Source organism: Furipterus horrens, unplaced genomic scaffold (assembly GCF_987537825.1).
Source record: "Furipterus horrens unplaced genomic scaffold, mFurHor1.1.pri manual_scaffold_5, whole genome shotgun sequence".
NCBI lineage: Eukaryota > Metazoa > Chordata > Mammalia > Chiroptera > Furipteridae > Furipterus > Furipterus horrens.
In genome coordinates, this window is record NW_028327175.1 from 179,756,339 (window position 1) to 179,780,172 (window position 23,834).

The 23,834-nt window shown below is 40.0% G+C and overlaps 1 protein-coding gene and 1 pseudogene across 1 annotated transcript in view; one reads left to right on the plus strand and one right to left on the minus strand.

Moving 5' to 3' along the window:
* The window catches only part of ALOX5 (arachidonate 5-lipoxygenase), a 59,703-nt gene that overhangs the window by 21,035 nt on the left and 14,834 nt on the right, over positions 1–23,834 (minus strand). Inside the window, exon 4 of the mRNA XM_090278393.1 lies at positions 2,029–2,151. Within this exon, the coding sequence (XP_090134519.1) occupies positions 2,029–2,151 (123 nt within the window). The remainder of the gene's footprint in view (positions 1–2,028; positions 2,152–23,834) is intronic.
* Positions 8,428–9,883, plus strand: LOC150010483 (elongation factor 1-alpha 1 pseudogene; annotated as a pseudogene).

Consider the following 23,834-nt stretch of genomic DNA (forward strand, 5'->3'; position numbering starts at 1 on the left):
AGTATACTCAGCATGTATTCTGTGGAAACTGCTGTACTAGGCTCTTGAAATACAAAGATGACCATGACCTTAAGGAACACTGAGCAGATATAAGAAAGGCACAGCCTGGTCTTCATTCCACCATCCATCCATGCATCCATCCACCATCTGCCCATCTATCCATCTCTCCCTCCCTTCACCATCCATGAATCTACTCACCACCATCCATCTCTCCACCATTTATCCACTCTCCACAATGCATCCACTTTCCATCCACCCATTTACCACCCAACCTTCCACCATTACCAAGCAGGGAAGCACTATTCCCCAAAGCAGCATCTTCTCCTCTGACCTCACTGCCTCTCCATCTTTATCATTTTCTTGTCCTGTCACAAGGGCCTTCTGTTCTTATATAATTTTGATCTGGGCTCTGCCCTACTAAAGCCACATGCCTCTGACTCCACAATACCAATCCCTGTGTGGGAATTGACTCAACAATACCAATCCCTGTGTGGGAATAAGACATTTAATTGCCATGATGCTTCCAGAAAGCCAGATGTTGGGTACTGCTGCATTATTAACCCAGGTTTTCGGTATTAATTTTTCTCTCTAGTTGATCCCAATTGTAGAGGTGGTTGTGGGGAGGGGCAGTCCCCAGCTTTGGATCCAAATAGACCTGGATCCAAATCCTAGTTTTGCCAATTTCTGCCTAAATAATTTTAGGCAAGTTATTTAACCTGGGTCCAGTGGAACCTCAGTTTACTCATCTGAAAATACAGTACCTACTTCCTAGGGTTGCTGTAAAGATTAAAATAGATGATTCTGTGTAGAAAGCACCCACACAAGGGGCTTGGCATTTAGCAGAGGCTTGTTAAGTCAGGCCCTTACTACCCCCGCCCCCCAACTCAGATGCAGCTTTAGAGAAACAAATGCATATGGTCTTTCTGATGTGAGGGGACTACCTGCAGAGAATGATTGTGAGGCTCTGTGTGTGTGTGTGTGTGTGTGTGTGTGTGTGTGTGTGTGTGTGCGTGTGCAGTTCTTCCAAAATGTCCAGAGGAGGAAGGCCTTGGCACAGGACTGGGCATGTGGCCTCCTACAATTTCCTTTCAGAATTTCGAACTAATAAGGCACCCTTCCCTAGGGGAGCAGCTATGCATCTAAGTGAAGTTGACTGAGTTGGTTGTTCTCCATCTGTTTGTTTCCTGGATATGCCTGCCATGGGCTAGGGTTCTACTTTGGGGGGACTAAGCTCCTGGCTCTGGGCTCAGGAGATGCTGAAGCTCCTCAGGGCATTCTAAGTCTCTGTGAGGTTGCAGAATGAGGATTTAGCATTTTCCGGATTTCCATGCTTGTGACAATTCTTTAAAGTGTTAAGGCACAGATTCAAAGATCCTCCTCCTAGCATTGGGATGGCGCTGGGGCTCCATATTTTTAACAAGCACCCAGGAGCCTCAAGGTTCATCAAGCTTTAAAATTCAGTAATTCAGCCTCAAAGAGGAAGCATAACACTCTGATCTCTGCCATTTATTAGCAAGGATCTGGACCCAGGAATTTGACTTCCTTATTCCTTAGGTTCCTCATCTGCAAATGGGGATAATGATGATGCCTAACTCATGGGGTTGTTGTGATGGACAAATGGGGACAGAGAATGCATTCCAGGGATCAGCACAGGCATGGTGGCTATTATCACTGCAGAGCTCTGCCCTCTAAATGGCAGCCTGCATACTGTTTCCCCTTAAGGGGGCCATAGAGGGGATTAGATGTGGATGGGAATGAGGCATTACAAGTGAAGAACTCCACTTTGAGATGAAACATAGCTATATTTGGTGTCTGGAGTCTTCCAGGTTGTAAGATTTTTTACATACAAGATATGCTGTGATTGTGCATTGAAAATCCACTCTACAACCAAGATATAAAAAAATGCATTTGAAAAGAGGTGTTTGGCTGAGCTGCTTCCTAAACTCAAGGGCCCTGCGAGGAAAGGAGTGAGGGTCACACTTGCCTTGGAAGGGGCTTCCCAGTGTCTTTACGTTCTCCTAGACTTACGCTTTGGAGTAGTTCAGAACAAAGTCCACTCCTTTCTCACTATCAAACTGGATATCGCGAGGTAAATCCTTGTGGTATTTGGCATCGATATTCAAGGGGAATCCAGGGTTCCATTCCATCCATCTGAGCATACAAAAGGAAAAGAAAAATGGGGTAATGCCTTTGGGAAGCACCTCCAGGTAAAGACTGCCTGTGTAGTCTGAGGATGTGCCTGCCATCGGGGCAACATGTTACAGCTGAGTGTGCATCCAGAGAGGTGCTGGGACCTCTCCCAAGGTCCTGTGGCATCCCACTTTGCTGTTCCTTGAGCATTACAATGGGAGGCCTGAGGCCCCCTCAACCTGAAACTGAGATTACAGCAGAGGGATAGCAAGTGGTAGGTGGGTACCACTGTGTAAAAGGAAATGAAAAAGGAAGCATCAGAAAACCTTATTTATTTGAGGTGACACTGAACAGCAGTGTTTCCTAATTTTCTCCCCTAGCACAGAACTCCCTTGCTAGTCACCAAAATTACATGTGGTGAAGGCTGCCCCACCGTGCCTGACCTGGACATCAATGTCCCACTACCTTGGTCAGTGCACCCTGAGCTGCATGTGGTAGTTATGGTTGTGGAGGGAGGGACACTTGTTATGCCTGAGCAGAAGGGTGTACACGGTGGGAAGTGGCTAAGTGAGCCTTCCGCTCCCACTGGCACAGAGAGCTGCCAATAGCAGCTTTAGAGCCTCTTATTATCATAAGCTCCTCCTAACAAAGTGTCATACACTCTATTCAACCCAAGTTTTTATATCCTGGTGTCCTTGAAACTAGAACTGTAGCATTGCACATTTATGTTTTGTTTCCTTTTAATTTTACTTTCCTCTTTGTTTATAGCAAAAACAAAACAAACCCTGTCAGTTTCTTTAGGACAGGGAGAATGATCTTGTAGTTGTTTAAAAACCAAAATTTACATTCTGAGACTTCAGCTTTTCTATTTGTTTCTTAATTCTCCTTCCTTCTAAATCTCTCTTTTAAGAGAAAAGTAAAACATTGAGATTTTTGGTCACAAAAACCTCTGCTGTTCCTTGTGAGGTTCTGTTGACCTAGAAGCCTCTCTTTAGAATCATAGGTAAACAAGACCTAGATATGATCACTCTTAGAGCAAATACATTTTTGAAAAGCATTTTATATTGTATAGCACCTTACATTTCTCAGTTTTCTGAGTAAATCCTAGGCAGGGAAAAAGAAAAAGAAAAAGGCATACCTAGATATATACTGATTAATTTGCAAAATGTTGAAGAGAGTAGAGAATGTCTATGTCTGTGAGTGTATGTGTGTGTGAGAGAGGGAGAGAGAGAGAGATGAGGGGTTGAGGAGGGATGAAGGAGGGGGAGGAAGGAAGGGAAGGAGATAAGAGAGCTTCTGGGAGAAGAAAAATAATCAAATTATCATTAGTTTTTTGTTTGTTTTGCCATACTGAAAATGGGAAGACAGTGTAAAGTGTTTACAGACTTTTTTTTTTAGGTCATCATCTAAGCCTATAATATCAAATAGAATAATTGTGAGCACAGGAGAGTATGGGATGGAGGTTGGGAACAAGCGCACACCTTTTTCTGAGGACATTAATTGAACAAGTTCAGTCAAACAAAAATGATATAATGAACCAAGAAGTTCCTAGATATAGTAAAGAATATTCATCTAAAAAAAAAAGAGCAAGTATACTTTTAAATAAACAGATAAAAATATCAAAAATATTTTCTCAAAAATCAAGTCTCAGAAAGAATGTTCATGATTACTACTATTACTTGTTTTGGGGAATTTCAGCCATGCAATTAGAAAAAAAAATTAGTGATAAAAATAATGGAAAATAAAAGACAAAATTGTCATCAAATAACATGATCAAATAATTAGGTAACTAAAAAGACTAATTAAAAAATGGTTAATGCCAATAAAGGAGTTGAGTAAGGTGTCAGTACAAGGTAAATATTTAAAGGAAGGAGTAATTTATCTATCCTAGCAATATTAATTTAGAAACAGAAAAATATCCCTCTCAGAGTTGTGCCAGCTATAATTTCCTTATTTATAAAGTAACTTGAAAGGAGAAAGACCTGCATGAAGAAAACTAGAAATTCTACTGAAGGAACACATTGAGTTCTCAGATGGAAAGACTGACCACTTAAGTGGCAGCACATAACATATTCACATGTAATTCAAAGCAATTCTCATGATGAAAGTCTTTAAAAAGAATAGTGAAACAATAAAACAGGTATTAAGATATATCAGAAAGTTATGATAATCAAAAAATGGTGCTACGCTGTGGAGTAAAACAATAGATTAATACACAAAGTCCAGAAACAGACCCAAGAAAATATGTGAATAAAATACAAAACCAGCTAATACTTATTTTGTGCTTTCTATGTGCCAAATACTATTCTGTGTATTTTCATGATTTAACCTATTTAATTCTCTCAAACACCCTATGAGGTAGTACTATTATTCTGTCCACTTTAAAGATTGTGGGGGTTGAGGCACAGAGAGATTCAACAGCTTTCATAGGATACAAAGCAAGGAGCTGAGCTCAGGAAAGGGCTACTGTGGGTCCCACCCAGGGAAACAGGAAGAAAAGTATTATATAATAAATGATACCAGAGACCTTTGGCCCCTACTTGACATCATGTATAAAAATACATGGGTGATGAAAAGAGGCCTAAAGTTTAAAAAAAAAAAATGATTATGAAAGTATTAGACAAAAATAGAGGACTTTTTAAGAAAAAGAGCTGCTGCATGGTACAGTGTTATATCCTAGCACTGGGAACTCAACAGCTGTTCCCCCAAGCCTTCTTCTCCAGGCTCTCCACACTCTTCCTTTTTCTGAGCAAAAGATAGTCCTGGAGGCTCTGGAAATCTTACTTTAAGTCTGTGGAATTTATTCAGATGGTGGAAAGAGTGGAATGTGTGTGACCTTCACCACACTGTGGAATGAAAATACAAAGTGAAGAACAAATGGGCAAGAAGTTAGAAGACCTCTAGCCAAGATGAAGGCATAAATAGGCACACTTTGCTTCCTTGCACAACCATAAGAAGGATTACGACTAACTTCAAAACAAAAACAACTAGAACTACCAGAAAATTGAACTGTATGGAAGTCAGACAACCAAGGGTTTAAAGTTGAAATATTCATCCAAACAGGTAGGAGGAGCAGAGATGGGGAGCCTGGAAGGAGAGGACGTGGTATTGTGGTGGTGATGTGGCAGTGGCAGCTGGTGAACTGGCTGGTCCCACATTCATGTGTGGCAGGTAAAAGCCAGAAGGGACACCTCGGGAGCAATCCCAGTCCTAGGCCAGACCATACAGCTCAGGGTTCCAGTACTGGGAAAACAAATCCTCATAGCTTCTGGCTGTGAAAACCAGTGGGGGTTGGGGTGGTGGAGAAACTGCCCTTCTCTCAGGAGAGTCTGTTCAGGGGGGACCCCATGGTCCTAGAACACACACAAACCCACCCACTCTGGGAACCACCGCCAGGGCAGCAGCTAGAGGGGCATCAGTCGCATGTGGGAAGTGGGTGAAGTGACTGGAAAAAGGGTGAGTGCCTAGCAAGAGGCACTGTGCCTTCTCTGGACCCCACCCCACCCCCACACAGCCACAAAGTGGTGAAACAGGTCATCCCCCCCTAGCCAATATCTAAGACTCCACCCCTTACAATGCAATAGGTGTGCCCAGATAGGGAGTCAGAGCAGTTCTACCTAATACATAGAAACAAACACAGGGAGGCTTCCAATTGAGGAGTCAAAGAAATATGGTCTAAATGAAAGAACAGATCAAAACTCCAGAAAAAACTTAGCAAAAGAGACAGTCAGCCTATCAATGGAGAGTTCAAAACACTGGTGATAAGGATGCTCAGAGAACTCATTGAGTATGGCAAATGCATAAGGGAAGATATGAAGGCTAGACTAAGTGAAATAAAGAAAAGCCCACACAGGAACCTAATGAACAAACTAAACAAGTGAGCAAAATCAAATTAGAGGCATGGAAACAGGAAACATATTGACAGGGACCAGAGGGAAGAGGGTATAGGGGGAAGGGGGAAAGAAGGAGAAGGGTTTAGTCAAAGAACTAGTATGAATGATTCATGGACTTGGACAACAAGGTGGGGATTGACTGTGGGAGAGAGAATGAGGTGGGCAGGGCAAGGGAGAGCAATGGGTGGAAAGTAGGACAACTGTAATAGAACAACAAATAAGTAAAAAGAAAAAAGAAAAAGTCCACAGGGAACCAATAATGAAGTGAAGGAAGCCAGGGTTCACATCAATTATTTGGAACACAAGGAAAAAATAAACAATCAACCAATACAGAATGAAGAAACAAGAATTCAAACAATTAAGAGAGAATAAGAAGACTGTGAGACATCTCTAGAAGTGCCAACATCCGAATTATACAGATGCAAGTAGGAGAAGAAGAAGAGCAAGAAATAGAAAACATATTTGAAAAAATAATGAAAGAAAACTTCCCTAATCTGGTGAAGGAAATAAACATAGAAGTCCAGGAAGCACAGAGAGTCCCAAACAAGTTGGACCCAGAAAGGACCACACCAAGACACATCATAATTAAAATGCCAAAGGTTAAGGAGAAAGAATCCTAAAAGCAGCAAGAGAAGAGCAGAGAGTTGTCTACAAAGGATTTCCCATAAGACTATCAGCTGATTTCTCAAAAGAAATTTTGCAGGCAAGAAGAACAGGCAAGAAGTATTCAAAGTGATGAAAAGCAAGTGCCTACAACCAAGATTTCTCTATTCAGCAAAGCTATCATTTAGAATGGAGGGGCAGATAAAGTGTTTCCCAGACAAGGTAAAGCTAAAGGGGTTTATCATCACCAAGCCCTTATTATATGAAATATTAAAGAAGATCAAACCTATGAACAGTAAAATGACAACAAACTCGCAACTATCAGCAACTGAATCTAAAAAAATAAAAACAAAATCCAACTAAGCAAACCAGAATAAGGACAAAATCATAGGCATGGGGATCATTTGGAGGGTTATCAGGTGGGAGAGGGAAGGGGGAGAATGGGGGGAATGGTGCAGAGAATAAGAAGCATAATTGGTAGCTACAAAATAGAAAGGGGTATGTTCAGAATAGTAAAGGAAATAGAGAAGCCAAAGAACTTACATGCAATAACCATGGACATGAATTAAGGGGGATTGCTGGAGGGAAGAGGGCTACCAGGCAGAGGGGGGCAAAGGGAAGAAGTTGGAACAACTGTAATAGCATGTCAATAAAACATACTTAAAACTAGGAGTATTTATGTAACATTGGATGGGGAGGGCCTTCTTAAGCAAAGCAGGAATTCCAAAAGTTATAAAGGAAAAACAATATGTGTAATTTAGAAAATAAAGAACTAAAATTTTCTGTGAGAAAAGCAACAGAGGACAGGTGATATATGCTATACATGTACCAAAGGGATACCATGCTATCATGTAAATAGGCACTTCAAAGACAGGTAATGCAGAGATGCTTAACTCACCAGTGGTCAGGTGAATGCAGATTAAAACAATGGGATCTCAGGGGTTTTTAGATTATCAAAACATTTAAATAACAATGTCACCAGTTATTGGCAAAAGTATGGGTTAAAGTATACAGTCGTCGTCGTCGTCGGCAGCCGTCCGTCTCGAGAGACGATGGTGTAGCTTCTTAAGAGTCTATCTGCACCGCCGAGAATGGCTGTGCAGTCCGACTCGGGAGTGACATGGTATCTGTCTCCTCCTGTGTTGAATCGACATCTTGTGATGACGCTGAAGCTACAGAGCCTGGGCAGGGTGATATGGAGGGTCTGCTGTTGCCCAAGCATCAGACCCCCCCTCTCTTCGCAGCTGAAGGGTCCAAGGGAAAGACGGAGTCAATACAGCTTGGCTCCAGGTGCGCCGCAGGAGTTGCCGGTGTTGACTACAACGTCAAACCGCCTTAGGGACTCCAGCTCCGGATTTTCTGTCGGGGTTTACTCCCTTAGCCTTTCCCCTGAAGAGGTATGCCGCAAGGCAGCGGAGGTTTTTTGGAGTCAGAGTTTTCCTTCTCTGAAAGTATACAGTATTCCCTCACTTATCTCAGGTATTATGTTCTAGACTCCTCCCCCTCCAATAGGTGAAAATCCGCGAAGTAGGAACCTTACATTTATTTTAGTATTTATATATATTCTAAGGCTTTATAAACCCTTCCCAGACACTTATAAACCGTTCCCAGTTCCTTATTAACCTTTCCTACTCCCTTATTAACCTTTTCCACACTTTTATAAACACTACTTATGTCCTTAACATATTCTACACTCAAACATATGTAACTTTAACAACATATGTATATAGGACTGCAAAATCCTGTGATATAGCGAAAAATCCACAATAAATAATTAAATATAGCTTTTTCACAATGGGTTTGCCGCCAGAACACAGGTGTCGCGAAAACCACCACTACTAAATCAAAGCCAAAATGGGAAAGGAAAAGACTCACATCAACATTGTGGTCATTGGACACGTAGATTCCGGCAAGTCTACCACTACTGGCCATCTGATCTACAAATGTGGTGGGATCGACAAAAGAACCATTGAAAAATTTGAGAAGGAGGCCGCTGAGATGGGCAAGGGCTCCTTCAAGTATGCCTGGATCTTGGATAAACTTAAAGCTGAACGTGAGCATGGTATTACCATTGATATCTCCCTGTGGAAATTTGAGACCAGCAAGTATTATGTGACCATCATCGATGCCCCAGGACACAGAGACTTTATCAAAAACATGATTACAGTCACATCTCAGGCTGACTGTGCTGTCCTGATTGTTGCTGCTGGTGTTGGTGAATTTGAAGCAGGCATCTCCAAGAATGGGCAGACCCGTGAGCATACCCTTCTGGCTTACACACTGGGTGTGAAACAGCTAATTGTTGGTGTTAACAAAATGGATTCCACTGAGCCACTCTACAACCAGAAGAGATACGAGGAAATTGTTAAAGAAGTCAGCACCTACACTAAGAAAATTGGTTACAACCCTGACATGGTAGCATTGGTGCCAATTTCTGGTTGGAATAGCGACAACATGCTGGAGCCAAGTGCTAACATGCCTTGGTTCAAGGGATGGAAAGTCACCCATAAAGATGGCAACGCCAGTGGAACCACACTGCTTGAAGCTCTGGATTGCATCCTGCCATCAACTCGTCCAACTGACAAGCCTCTGCGTCTGCCCCTCCAGGATGTCTATAAAATAGCTGGTATTGGTACTGTCCCTGTGGGTCGAGTGGAGACTGGTGTCTCAAACCCGGCATGGTGGTCAACTTTGCTCCAGTCAACATTACAACTGAAGTAAAGTCTGTTGAAATGCACCATGAAGCTTTGAGTGAAGCTCTTCCTGGGGACAACGTGGGCTTCAATGTCAAGAACGTGTCTGTCAAAGATGTTCGTCATGGCAATGTGGCTGGTGACAGCAAAAATGACCCACCAATGGAAGCAGCTGGCTTCACAGCTCAGGTGATTATCCTGAACCATCCAGGCCAAATCAGTGCTGGATATGTTCCTGTTCTGGATTGTCATACAGCCCATATTGCTTGCAAATTTGCTGAGCTGAAGGAGAAGATCGATCGTCGTTCTGGGAAAAAGCTGGAAGATGGCCCAAAGTTTTTGAAATCTGGTGATGCTGCCATCGTTGATATTGTTCCTGGCAAGCCCATGTGTGTTGAGAGCTTCTCTGACTATCCTCCTCTGGGCCGCTTTGCTGTTCATGACATGAGACAGACAGTTGCTGTGGGTGTCATCAAAGCAGTGGACAAGAAGGCAGCTGGAGCTGGCAAAGTCACTGAGTCTGCCCAGACAGCTCAGAAGGCTAAATGAGTATTATCCCCAACACCTGCCACCCCAGTCTTAATCAGTGATGGAAGAACGGTCTCAGAACTGTTTGTCTCAATTGGCCATTTAAGTTTAATAGTAAAGGACTAGTTAATGATTACAATGCACCGTAAAACCTTCAGAAGGGAAGGAGAATTTTGTGGACCATTTGGGTTTTTTTTTTGTGTGTGTGTGTGTCAGTTATTAGTTTTTAAAATCAGTACTTTTTAATGGAAACAACTTGACCAAAATCTGTCACAGAATTTTTGAGATCCATTAAAACAAAGTTTAATGAGAAACCTGTGTGTTCTTTTGATCAACACTGTAACTTTTATATTAGGTTAAAAGACTTAAGAGTAGCTCATAATATGTTTCTGGTGTTATATCTGCTGATAATTTAGAATTGGGTAATTCTGTTAGCATTTTTTTTTCTGGGTGGGGACTTTTTCACTTGTCCTTACAGGAGAAATCTATTTACATAGAGCTGTGGGAGGGGCTCTGGTGCAACACTAAATAGCTTAGGACAAATAAAGTAACTGTTTACGTGTAAGCTAGTTTATAAAGACCAAATCCTGCTATATTAAAGTCCACGTGTTACATATAAAAGAATTGTAGTTAACATCAATATTGAGTACATTTATGTCTGATTTTAGTTTCCATCTTTACTGAAATGTGAATTCACATTTACAAATGCTGAGATAGTTTAAAAGAACCTAAAATGAGGCTTAAATAGTATTGAGTACTGTCTTGCTACAGTAAATTGTATCCAGATTCTAGGAAAAATAAATGATGCTGGAAGTTAAAAACAATAATAATAATAATATATAATATTTTTTAAAATCCCGTGATACAGTGAGGCCACAATAAGTGAACCACAATATAGAGAGGGACTAATGTATTTTTATAGACAAGTTCTGGGTTGAAAATTACTATGAAATTTTGGGAAAGGATATTTGTCAATATTTCTTAAAATGAAAAGTGCTGATTTGACCCAGCAAGGTGAGTTCTGGATATTAACCTGACAGTAATTAAAACACTGGTACATCAGGATGTTTGTACAAGTTTGCTTCTTGCAGCTCTAGTTATAATACCAAAAACAAACAAATATATAAATGGGAAACAAGATGACTGTCCATCAATAGGGGAATGATTGAATAAGTTAAGATACATTCATATAAAGCAAGAAATATGTGGCAATTTAAGGAGTGGAAAAACAGTGAGATACTACTTCATATATTAAACTGATAAAATGAAAATATCTCAAGGTGTGAAGTGTGTCCATGATGTAGGGAAATAAGAACTTTCAGGAACAGCTTCTAGGGGTGAAAATTGGCAGAAACCCCTTGGAAAACAATTGGCAATATCTAGAAAACTTAAAATGTGGTCTACAGCCCTTCAAACCTATTTCTAGAAATATTCTCTAGAATAACTCTTCTATGAGAGCACCATGAGATATATGAGAAAGCTCATGAAGTATGACATGTAACAGTCAGAAATTAAAGACGCCCACATGTCTATCAGCAGGAGAGTGGGTGAGCATGGTGGTTTATTCATAAGATGGTATGCTATACAGAAGCTAAAATGATGGATGACACCTAACTGTGTCAAGTGGATGCTCTTTAAAACAGAATGATGAGTGAAAAAAAGTGAGGCACAGAATCACTAGGTTAAATGATGTAGATTAAAACCACTGCAGCATTCATAGCTCTACATGTATGTGTGCAGGTACCACACAGATACATGAAGTCACAGCAAGAGAATGTGGGTGGTGGGTTATGACCTGTGTGGGCTTTTCCATCCCCCTACCTGGCTGACTGAGTGATGAGGCCAGCTGGACTTGCCAGCTCTCTGGCATATTAGAGACTATTCTTAGTTGTGACTTTACTTCCAAACTCTAACATGTGAAAGAGGAAGTCCAAGAGATGCAGATGGTACAAATTCAGTGTTTCCTCAACGGAAGTAGAGGTGGGGGTGAGGGTGGGTCTGAAAAGGACAGATTAGTGGAAAGAGGAAGAAAAAAATGATGATTAGATCTATGAAAGGGACAAGTTGCCTTGCCAGAAAGCTCCTCTGCCCTATCTTCCTAGACCTGGCCAAAGCCCCATTCCTGTGGAAACACTACTGAATTTACCTCTCCCTGATAAAGAGGTGTTTCCCAAGTGATGCTCTGTGAAACACTTATTCTGTAGGATGGTAAGAGTCATAGTTCAGTTCTCTTGGGAAAAACTGAGTCAAAAAGAAGTTAGCCATGGTATATTACCACAGAACTTCTCAGAACCTCCAGGAGGGGATGTGATAAACAGTTTCCAAAACTTGCTTTACTGTGGGACCCTTTCCAAGGAAAAAGCCCTGGGATGAGTGCTGTAGGGCATACTCTGGAAAATTCAGTTTAAGCAAACACCTGCAAGACTAAAGTATTGTTGTCATTAGCATCTTAGTCTGAATTAGTGTGGGGCTGAAAGACTTGCTATCCATTCACCAAATGGACACAAATTAGCTTGCTTCTCTGGAAGCTGTTTAACATCACCGCTATCTAGGACTCCTTCCTTCCACAAGGCCAGAAGCCGGTGGAGTGCTCACTGTGGGGGCTTTGCCTAAGGTGGTTAAAGGGAGGAATGCCAAGGAACGTTTATTGTTCCACTGCTATACAAGTTTCCCTAAATAATATAATTGAAAACTTTATGGATTGGCCAGACTTGCTGTGTCTGCCTTCTATTTATTCTCCAACACCTAGTTGTGAGTTTCATCCCTGTTGCTCTGTGTAGCAGCAGTTGTTGATTTTCCTTGCAGGGTAGAATGATTACTATTAATCTGTTCTGGTGGAGAGTAGGTGGTTCCCACTTTTTGGCTTTCATAAATGACGCTGTTGTGAACAGCCTCCAGGTGCATAGGCACACGAATATGGATCCAGGAACAGAACTTCTGGGTCATCAATTATAATGTAGTTTCAATTTTATTAGATATTGCAAAATTGTTTTTCATAGAGAATGTATCAATTTACACTTCTGGCAGCAGTGGATGAGTCTTCCCACCCCTCAACAGCCTCTTTAACACTTGGGTATTGTCAAGTTTCAGTTTTGCTCATCCAGGGTGTGTGTGTGTGTGCATGCGCATGCACACGCGCTTACTGTGTAGTTGGTAGTAGTAGTAATCTAATTAGTATCTTTATTGTGATCTTTTGATTTCTTCAGTTACAAATGAAGCTGAGTACCTTTTATTTATTTATTTTTGTATATTTGCTCCTCACATTTTTGTGCAATGATTGCTCAAGTCTCTTGTTTATTTTTCTACCAAATAAACAACCCTCTTATAGATCTGTAGGGGTTATTGATATATTATAAACCACAATTTTTGTCTACCAGTCTGTGAATTATCTTCTCACTCTTTTGTGGTGTCTTAGTGAACAGAAGTTCCTTCTCTTGAGGTAGGTGATATTAACCTTTTCTTTTACCATTACTGCATTTTGAGTCTTTTTTTAAAAAATCTTTTTAACTGGAGGCCATGAAGGGTAATCTCCTATAATCTACAAGTTATATAGTTTTGCTTTTAACATTTAAGCCTATTCAACTCAAAACTGAATTTTCCACATGACATGAAGTAGAATCCAATTTCTTCTTCCCCTCCTCCTCCCTCTCCCATCCTGTGGCTGCTGAATTGGCCTTGCATGCTCACTGTAGTGCCCTCTGTGATTTATCAAGTAAACAGAAGCCCTGTTTTATCAGCTTCCTCATTATGTTTCATGGAAATGTAAGTTTCTTATGGAAAGAGCATAGAGTAAAGACAGTTATTTTTGAAATACTCACCGAAGGATGTGTTTATTGATTTAGAGAGGAGGAGGAAGGTAGAGAGAAAGAGGAGAGAGAGAGAGAGAGAGAGAGAGAGAGAGAGAGAGAGAGAGAGAGAGAGAGACATCAGTGTAAGAGAATAACATCAATCGGTTGTCTCCTGTACATGCCCCAACAAGGGATCAAACCTGCAACCTTTTCATGCATGCGACCATGTTGAGCCACCTGGCCAGGGCTGAGCTAAAGATACTTTTGAGGCTGGGGCAATCAGTAGGGATTTCTAAACCACTTACAGCACCACTGCTGGGACCCTGAGAGTGAGGAGAAGGATAAAAAGCTAAGATATGAGAGACGCCTTTACAAATTAGAAAAGTTAAAAAAAGATGCTACCTAATTATGTCAAGAATTGGGGATATTGGGTACCCAGATATAGCTTGTGAAAACTGGTTAAGGTTTTTGATGATAAATTTGTCAATATATACTAATAACTTACTTTATTTGCTTTAGTAATTTCATTTCTGGGGACCTATCCCAAGGAAATACTTAAAAATGCACAAAAGTTTAACATAAAGGTTTATAAGAAAAATTAGAACCCTTGGAAATATCCAGTTAGACTGGTGTTTAAGTAAATTATGGTACATCCATACAACAGAATTTAATATAAACCCTAGAATAATATTTGTGATGAGATTTTTTAAATATGGGGAAAATGTTTCTGCTATATCTTGAAGAGAAAAAAAGGATGTCAAATTATGTATATATAGTACAATGCTAAATGAGTAAAAGTGAAAATAAATAAATTACAGTGATACCTCGGCTAATGAAGATAATTCGTTCTGAAATCACATTTGTTAGCTGAAATCTTTGTTAGCTGAAACATGATTTCCTGTAGGTTTCTACAGATTTAATTCATTCTGGATGCTGCCCACTATTTAAAGATAAGTGTTATACAATAGTAATAAGCACACTATAAAAGAGCAAAAACTCACCTAAGGTTGAGATGAACAGCCTCCCAAATGGATGAAGGAGAATGGAAAGTGGAGTGAAAAACTGATTATCTTTACACTATTACAGTACATCATCATCAAATCCGAAGCAGCTTATGTTATCAGGTGCCTCACTTCTCACTGTCTCAAACGTAAACAACCCAGTCGGGTTAATGGGTCTCCCTTATGAGATGTGGTCAGCTCATTCCTTTGTCACACACATACAGATGGAAAAGATAAGCTCCTGGAATGGCCTGACTGTTCATGTTTGCTGCTTTATGTTAGTGCATGCATCCACTAAAACATTCGTTAGTAAAGTCCGAAAACAGCAAAAAAAGAAAGAAGAAAAAAAAAAATCTTTGTTAGCCAAAAAATTCATTAGCAAGGGTCACTCGTTAGCTGAGGTATCACTGTATAAGTATTTTTCAGCTTCTATAATATTCCCCTTCCTTTGCATCATTGGATTAAGAAAACCTGAAATATTACAGAGTAGTATGTAGAAAAGTGTAACAGTCATCATTCCACCAAAGCCCCTCCACAGCTCAGGTAACCATGTTGACTGTTTAGCATGATTCTTTCCATTCCTTTCTCTTGGAAAGAGTTTCAAGCTCAAAACCTTAATATAGACATTAAACAGGCAAGGACCAAGGAAACCTGAGGAATAAATATCCTCTTTATTCAAAACTCCACGATTACCCACCAAACACATTTAGGGGCTGAATACAGCCCCCTGACCACCAGTTTTCACATGAGCACTCCAGACCATGTATTATTACTATTATTTTTTTAATCCTCACCTGAGGATATGTTTATTGATTCTAGAAAGAGAGAAACACTGATGTGAGAAACATTGACCAGTTGCCTCCAGTACATGCCCCAAATGGGGATAGAACTCATAACCTAGTTATGTGCCCTGACTGGGAATCGAACCCATAACCTTTTGGGGTACAAGACAATGCTCAAACAATTAAGCAACCCGGCCAGGGTTATTATTTTTTTTAAACAGCTTTATTGCGATATATTTTACATACCATACCATAATTGACACCTCTTAAAATTATCCAAATAACAGGTTTTTAGTATATTCACAGAGTTGTGCATCCATCACCGTAATCTAATTCTGGAATATTTTCGTCTCACATAGAAACCTTGTACCTATTAATAGTCACTCCCCACTCCCCACTTCCAACTTCCAGCCTAGGCAACCATTGATCTATTAATGTGTATTCCATAGATTTGCCTATTTGGACATTTCATATAAATAAAACCATACAATACATGGTCTATTTTAAATTACTTTTCCATTTAGCAGAATGTTTTTGAGGTTCATTCATGGTTTAACATGTATCCGTGGTTTATTACTTTTTAATGCCAAGTAATATTCCATTGTATGATTAGACCACATTTTGTCTATCCATTCACCAGCTAACAGAATTTTTAGGTTGTTTCCACTTTTGGGTTATTATGACTGTATGGGTTAATATGCATGTTTCTGTAAAATGTTTTTGTGTGTAGAAATATGTTTTTATTACTCTGTGTAGATACTGAGTAGAATTACTAGGTATGGTAACCCTTTTTAAGATTTTGAGGACCTGCTAAACTATTTTCCAAAGTGGCTACATCATTTACATTTTGCCAGCAAAGTATGAGTTTCTCCACATGCTTGGAAACACTTGTTATTGTCTGTCTTTTTTATTCTAGCCATTCTAATCCATGTGAAGTGGTACTTCATGACACTGTCATTAGGACCAATAGTGTCGAGTACCTTTCCATGTGCTTATTGACCATTTGTACATTTTCTTTGGAGAATGGCTTATTCATTCCTTTTTTGGTCAAAATATGCATATAGTCCATTATATAGATATGCCACACTCATCAGTTAATGGACATTTAGGTTGAACTCACCTTTTGGCTATTCTGGACAGTGCTGATATAAACATTCATGGACGTGTATTTTCATTTGGGGGAGTATATACTTAAGTGTGGAATTGCATAATTTTACACTATCACCAGCAGTATATGAGGGTTATTTCTCCTCATCCTTTCCAAGACATGTTATTTTATCCCATTCTGTGGGTGGTCTTTTCATTTTCTTGAGGGTATACTTTGAACCATAAAAGTTTAAAAATTTGATGACATGAATTTACCTGCTTTTCTTTTGTTGTTTGTGCTTTTGTTGTCATCTCTAAATATCCTTCGCCATAAGGTAGTTCTATATTTAATTTTTTGAGGAATCTCCTGCCAATTCCACTTCTGGGTGTTTATCCAAAACCCTAATTCAAAAAGATATATGTATCCCTATGTTCATTGCAATGTTATTTATAATAGCTAAGATATGGAAGCAAGCTTAGTGTCGATCAGTAGATGATTGGATAAAGAAAATGTGGTACAAATATACAATGGAATATTACTCAGTCATAAAAAGGAATAAAATCTTACCATTTGCAACACGTAAATGAATCTAGAGGCTATTAGGCTAAGTGAAATAAGTCAGAGAGAGAAAATGATTTCAATTATATGTTAACCTAAAGAAAAAATAAACAAATAAAATAGAAACAGACTCATACGTACGGAGAACAAATTTATGGTTGCCAGATGCAAGGGGCATGGGGGACTGGCTGAAAAAGAGAAAGGAATTAAGAAGTACAGATTGGGAAGATGGCGGCGGAGTAGGTAGCAGTGTTGTCTGCTTGCTCCTATCGCAGAAGGACTTGGAGTACAAACATGGAGTGGGGTGAGTGAGTGCAGATTTCAGAGGGTGAACAGAGAAGGGAGTATAGGAACAGCGTGAAAGAGGGCAGAAAGCTTGGCTTGAGCTCTCCAAGTGGAGTCACTGGCCTTCCCAGCCCAGCGCCTCTGCCACACTGCACCCCAAAGGGGCAGATGGTGACAGGCTCATTAGCCGGGATCTGCTTGGAAACTTCCCCCTGCCATAGGCGCCCCAACCAGCAAAGTGCCAGAGGGAGTCAGCGAGAAAGTTTGGTTGAAACAGTCAGAGGCGTGGGGAGACAGTGAACTGCCTGGACTGTGAGAAACTGTATGAATTGAGTCAAGGTGGGGACTCCCTTGGCTGGCAACCCTGGGCTGGCAACCCTGTACTCTGGACTCTCACACCAAAGCTCCACCAAACAAAAAAGCAGAACTGAGCCAGGGAGAGGGGCCCATATGGGAAAGCTGCGGTGGAACCGCAGACTTGGTAGAGACCTCAGGCAGGCAAGTGGCACACACTGGCGTACTGCAAGGCCCTGCCAGGCAGGGACACAGGCCGGTGTTGCAGCTTGGAGGCAACACAGACACTTTTTTGGAGGAGGAGCACAGACAGAACCCGAGGCTGGGCAGGGACTACTGGCATGTGCACTGGCTCGCCAGCAGAACAGCATTATTAGACAAGCCTGAGGAGGGCTGTGGGTGCTGCAGGACCAGGGGGGAGGGGACGCAGCTAAGTGCGGCTCATGGCAGAGCTGCGGCAGGTTCACGAGTGAGAGAAGAGCAGCCTCAGAATCCAGCTAGATCTCCTCACAGCCTGCCAGCCAGAAAAGATTTGAAACCCATGAAATTTTGACCAACGTCAGATCCAGAAAAAGAAGACAGCCCCCACAGGTTGTACTGGGGAAAAACTCTTTCTTTAATCTGTTTCCTACCTTCCCTCCCTCCTATTCGTCTTCTTTAATTTTTTGTTTGTTTTGTTTACCCTCCCTCTCGCACTAAATATATAGCATATTACTGCTATATAAACCTAATACTATACACTTCCACTTTCTCACTTCATTCTGCACTCTTCCCTTCCTTTTTAAACATACAATGTAAATATTACTTACTGTCTCGCATAGCCTTGACCCTACTTGCTACTATTATTATACTACCACCTTCCTTCTCAAAAATCATCTTTCTTTCATTTACAACAACTTCTATCCATTTTTCCTATAGTATAATAGTCTTAACCTCTTTACATTTGTATTAATACTGGTTCATTTGCTGCTGATAGTGTGATTGTGGATGGGGGATATTTTTGAGGGTGTGGGTTTCTTTACCAGGTTGTGTGTTTATGTTTTAACAGCATCTCCACAAAAGAACTCAAGTCAAGGTGGGCAGAGTGACTTTCAATTAACTAGCCAGAGGGAAGGACCCACCAAAGAGTAACTGAAATACAACCAGACAGCTTTAAAAAATGGCATAAAGGGCATCCCACGAGCATCAAGCTCAGGAGATCAAAGAGACTGCACCACTGAATCTCCCAGGTCTCCTATACAGAATCTCATACCACAAAGGCGGGAATTCAAAGCAGACAAATCTAAGAAACAAAAACAAACAAGAGGTATCCAACATGAGGAGACACAGAAACTACCTCCCAATGAAAGGAAAAGAGGAATCCCCAGAAAGAGTGCTAGATGAAACAGAGGTAAGCAAACTATCAGACATGGAATTCAAAAGAATAATTATAAGGAAGCTCAATGAACTTGACAAACTCAGAGAAAAATACAATGAACTCCAGGGGAATTAAAAAGAACTCCAGGGAAGCTACAAGGAACTTATGAAGAACTACACCAGCATAAAAAAGGACATAGAAACTATCAATAAGAATGAGGAAGAAATGAAGAATACAATTTCTGAACTGCAGAACACAGTAGAATCAATCAAAAGCAGGCTAAACGAAGCAGAGGATTGGATAAGTGAGTTAGAGGACAATGTAGAAAAATATTCCCAGACAATGCAAAAGAATGAAAATATATTTAAGAAGAATGAAGAGGGTGTAAGTGAACTGCTAGACAACATTAAATGAAAAATATTCATATCATAGGGATACAAGAAGGAGAAGAGGATAAGCACGGGATAGAAAACCTGATTGAAAAAGTAATGACAGAAAATTTTCCTAACTTGAGGAGAGAAAAAGTCATGCAAGTCCAGGAAGCACAGAGGGTCCCAATGAAGATGAACCCCAAAAGGCCCACTCCAAGGCACATCATAATTAAAATGGCAACATTCAAAGACAAAGAGAGAATCCTAAAAGCAGCAAGAGAAAAACAGCAAATAACATACAAGGGAGCTCCAATAAAGCTATCAACTGATTTCTTAACAGAAACACTACAAGCCAGAAGGGAATGGCAAAAAATATTTCAAGCAATGAAAAACAAAGGTCTACAGCCAAGTATACTCTTCTTAGCAAGGCTCTCTTTCAAAATGGAAGGTGAAATAAGGAGTTTCCCAGACAAAAGAAGGATAAAAGAATACATACATCTCCACCAAACCAGCATTGCAAGAGATGCTAATGGGAATTGTAAGGGACGGTGAAAGCTGAAGTTACAAAAGGAAGGCCAACTCGCTTGGCCGAGATCAGGTGTTTGCAAGGTCTTGCCTGATTGTACATTTGCTGTTGGGTCAGATATTTTCAAAGTCTTGCCTGACTGAATACGTCTGCAACATGTAGCCTTTGATGATAAAAGCTGGAGCCGTGGGAGCTGGAAACAAAGCATGAGCAGGGGACGTCCTGACTATTAGATTAGAACAAAAGCTACTTGTACGGTTTCTGAGAACACCCTGCCTACAGCTTTCTCATGAGTTTCTCATCAGTTTTGTTTCTTAGAATTTCACTTTTTAGTTTTACCTCTTGACTGCTGATGTCAGTAGCTGATGTAATGGAACATTATAAATAAACTTGGTGGACTCAGGCTGGGGTCATTGTCTCTCCATCTGAGGGCAATAGACCACCTGACCCCCACTTTGAATTAATCTTGTTTCTTCTGTCCTGTGTCTGTGTTTTTCTTTAAATCTCCAGGTCGCTCCCCTCTCTGTACCTTAGGTTTCGACATTGAGCTGCATGGGTTACAGCAGGAAATGCTTTAAGAAAGAGAAGAAAAAGAGAGAGGGAGAGGAACACAGGTACAAAGGGAAATGAATAAATACCTGTCAATAATAACCTTAACTGTAAGTGGATTAAATGCTCCAATCAAAAGACATAAAATAGCGGAATGGATATGAAAACATGAACCACATATATGCTGTCTACCAGAGACACACCTCAAAACCAAAGATATACACAGACTGAAAGTGAAGGGATGGAAAAAGTATTCCAAGCAAATGAAAATGAAAAAAAAAGCTGGGGTAGCAATACTTATATCAGACAAAACAGATTTCACAGCAAAGGCCATAAAAAGAGACAACAAAGGGCATTTCATAATACTTAAGGGAACAATCCATCAAGAAGATATAATCATGGTAAACATATATGCACTCAACATAGGAGCACCCAAATATACAAGGAAAATACTAGAAGACTACAGGAAGGATATCAACAGCAACACACTCATAGTAGGGTACTTTAACACCCCATTATCAACAATAGACAGATCTTTAAAGTAAAGAAACACCAAGGATATTGAGGCATTGAACAAATGGACTTAATTGATATATATTAAATTTTTCACCCAAAGAAGCAAAATATACATTCTTTTCAAATGCACATGGGACATTTTCAAAGATAGACCACATGGTAGGACACAAAACAAGCCTCAACAAATTTGAGAAAATTGAAATTATATCAAGCATCTTCTCAGACCACAATGCCTTGAAACTAGAAATCAACCTCAGGGAAAAAACTCAAAGACATTCAAACTCATGGAGAATGAATAACATGATATTAAATAATAAATGGGTTAACAATGACATCAAGGAAGAAATTAAGAAGTTCCTGGGAACTAATGATAATGAACACACAACAGCCCAAAACTTATGGGACACAGCAAAAGCAGTCCTGAGAGGAAAGTTCAAAGCAATACAGTCCTCCTGAAAAGGGTAGAAGAATCTCAAATAAAAAATCTAACCCTACAGCTACAAGAACTAGAACAACAACAACAAACAAAGCCCAGGGTGAATAGAAAGAAAGAAATCATCAAGATTAGAGCAGAATTAAATGACATAGAGATTAAACAAGCAATTCAAAAGATGACCAACAGTAGGAGCTGGTTCTTTGAAAAGATAAACAAAATTGACAAGCCTTTAGCCAGCCTCATCAAGAAAAAAAAGAGAAGACCCAAATAAACAAAATCAGAAATGAAAGAGGAGAAATCACGACTGATATCACAGAAATACAAAGGATTGTAAGAAATTATTACAAGCAACTATATGGCAAGAAACTTGACAACCTAGATGAAACAGACAAATATCTAGAAACATATAATCTTCCAAAACTGAATCAAGAAGAATCAGAAAGCCTGAACAGACTGATAACAAAGAGTGAAATTGAAGCAGTAATCAAAACACTCCAGCACACAAAAGCCCTGGACTGGATGGCTTCACAGATGAATTTTACAAAACATTTAGGGAAGAATTAATGCCTACCCTTCTCAAATTATTGCAAAAAATCCAGGAAGAGGAAAGATTCCCAAACTCTTTCTTTGAAACCAGTATTACCCTAATTCCAAAACCAGGTCAAGACACAACAACAACAAAAAAAAACTACAGGCCAATATCACTGATGAACATACATGCTAAAATCCTCAACAGAATATTGGAAAACAGGATCCAGCAACACATTAAAAAGATCACATACCATGATTAAGTGGGATTCACCCCAGGGATGCAAGGATGATTTCATATTCACAAATCAATAAACGTAATACACCACATAAACAAAATGAAAGACATAAATCACATGATCATAACAATAGATGCTGAAAAAGCATTTGATAAAGTACAACACCCATTTATGATGAAAACACCCAGCAAACTGGGGATAAAGGGAGCGTCCCTCAACATAATAAAGTCCATATACAAGAAACCTGAAGCCAACATCATACTCAATGGACAAAGACTGAAAGCATTTCCCCTGAGATCAGTAACAAGACAAGGATGTCCACTCTCACCACTCTTATTCCACATAGTCTTAGATGTTCTAGCCACAGCAATCAGACAAGAAAAAGAAATAAAAGACATCCAAATTGGAAAAGAGGAAGTAAAACTGTCATTATTTGCAGATGACATGATAGTATACATAGAAAATCCTATATACGCCACTAAAAAAGTATTCAATCTAATAAGTGACTTTGGAAAACTAGCAGTGTACAAAGTCAATATTCAGAAATCAAAAGCATCTGTACACCAACAATAAAATATCAGAGATAGAAACTAAATTTTAAGAAATCCTATTTACTATAGCAACAAGGAAAATAAAGTACCTAGGAATAAACTTAACAAAAGTGAATAAAGACCTGTACTCAGAAAACTACATAACCCTGAAGAAAGAAATTAAGGAAGATACAAATAAATGGAAGCATATACCATCTTCATGGATGGGAAGAATCAATATCATTAAAATGCCCATACTACCCAAAGCAATTTATAGATTCAATGTGATCCCTATTAAAATACCGGTGACATCTTTCACAGACCTAGGACAAATATTTCAAAAATTTATATGGAACCAAAAAGACCCTGAATAGCCAAAACAATCTTAAGACAGAAGAACACAGCAGGAGAAATCACAATACCCAACATCAAACTATACTACAAAGCCACTGTGATCAAGAGAGTCTGGTACTGGCATAAGAACAGACAGATAGATCAATGGAAAGGAATAGAGAGCCCAGAAATAAACTCAGGTCTATATGGTTAACTAATATTCAACAAAGCAGGCAGGAGCATAAAATGGAGTGAAAAGAGCCTCTTCAACAAATGGTTCTGGGAGAACTGGACAGGGATGTGCAAAAAATTGAAACTGTTATAGAATGGGCGTGTCAAAAAAAAACCCAGAGCTTGTGGCTGGCGGATGGGGAAATGGAAGCAGTTTTTAGCATGCCTTTGCATGCCTCAGGCTAGTGGTTGGTAACTTTGTTGCGCAAATGGCTTTGATGCTTCCAGGGCCCAGGAAGATGGGAGTGGTCTTGGACCATGGGATGGTATTGAAAGAGCTTACAGAGCCTGCATAAGGTTTTGTAAATGGTCAGAACTGGTTACCACACCACAGCATCAGAGGATGCTGTCGGGGATTTAAAAAGCAGCTGCAGACATTTTACTGTTGGCTCTCTGCTGCTTTCAGAAGGACTCTCTCCATGCAGCTTGGTGAAGAGGTTCTCCCTGCAGATTTGAGAAGGTTCTCCATGCTGTTTTGAGAGGGAAACGCCATGCAGCTTTGAGAAGGCAGTTTACAAGGAGGCTGAGAATCCACGCAGTTCTGCTTGAAAGCTGGCAGGCACCACAACACAGAAA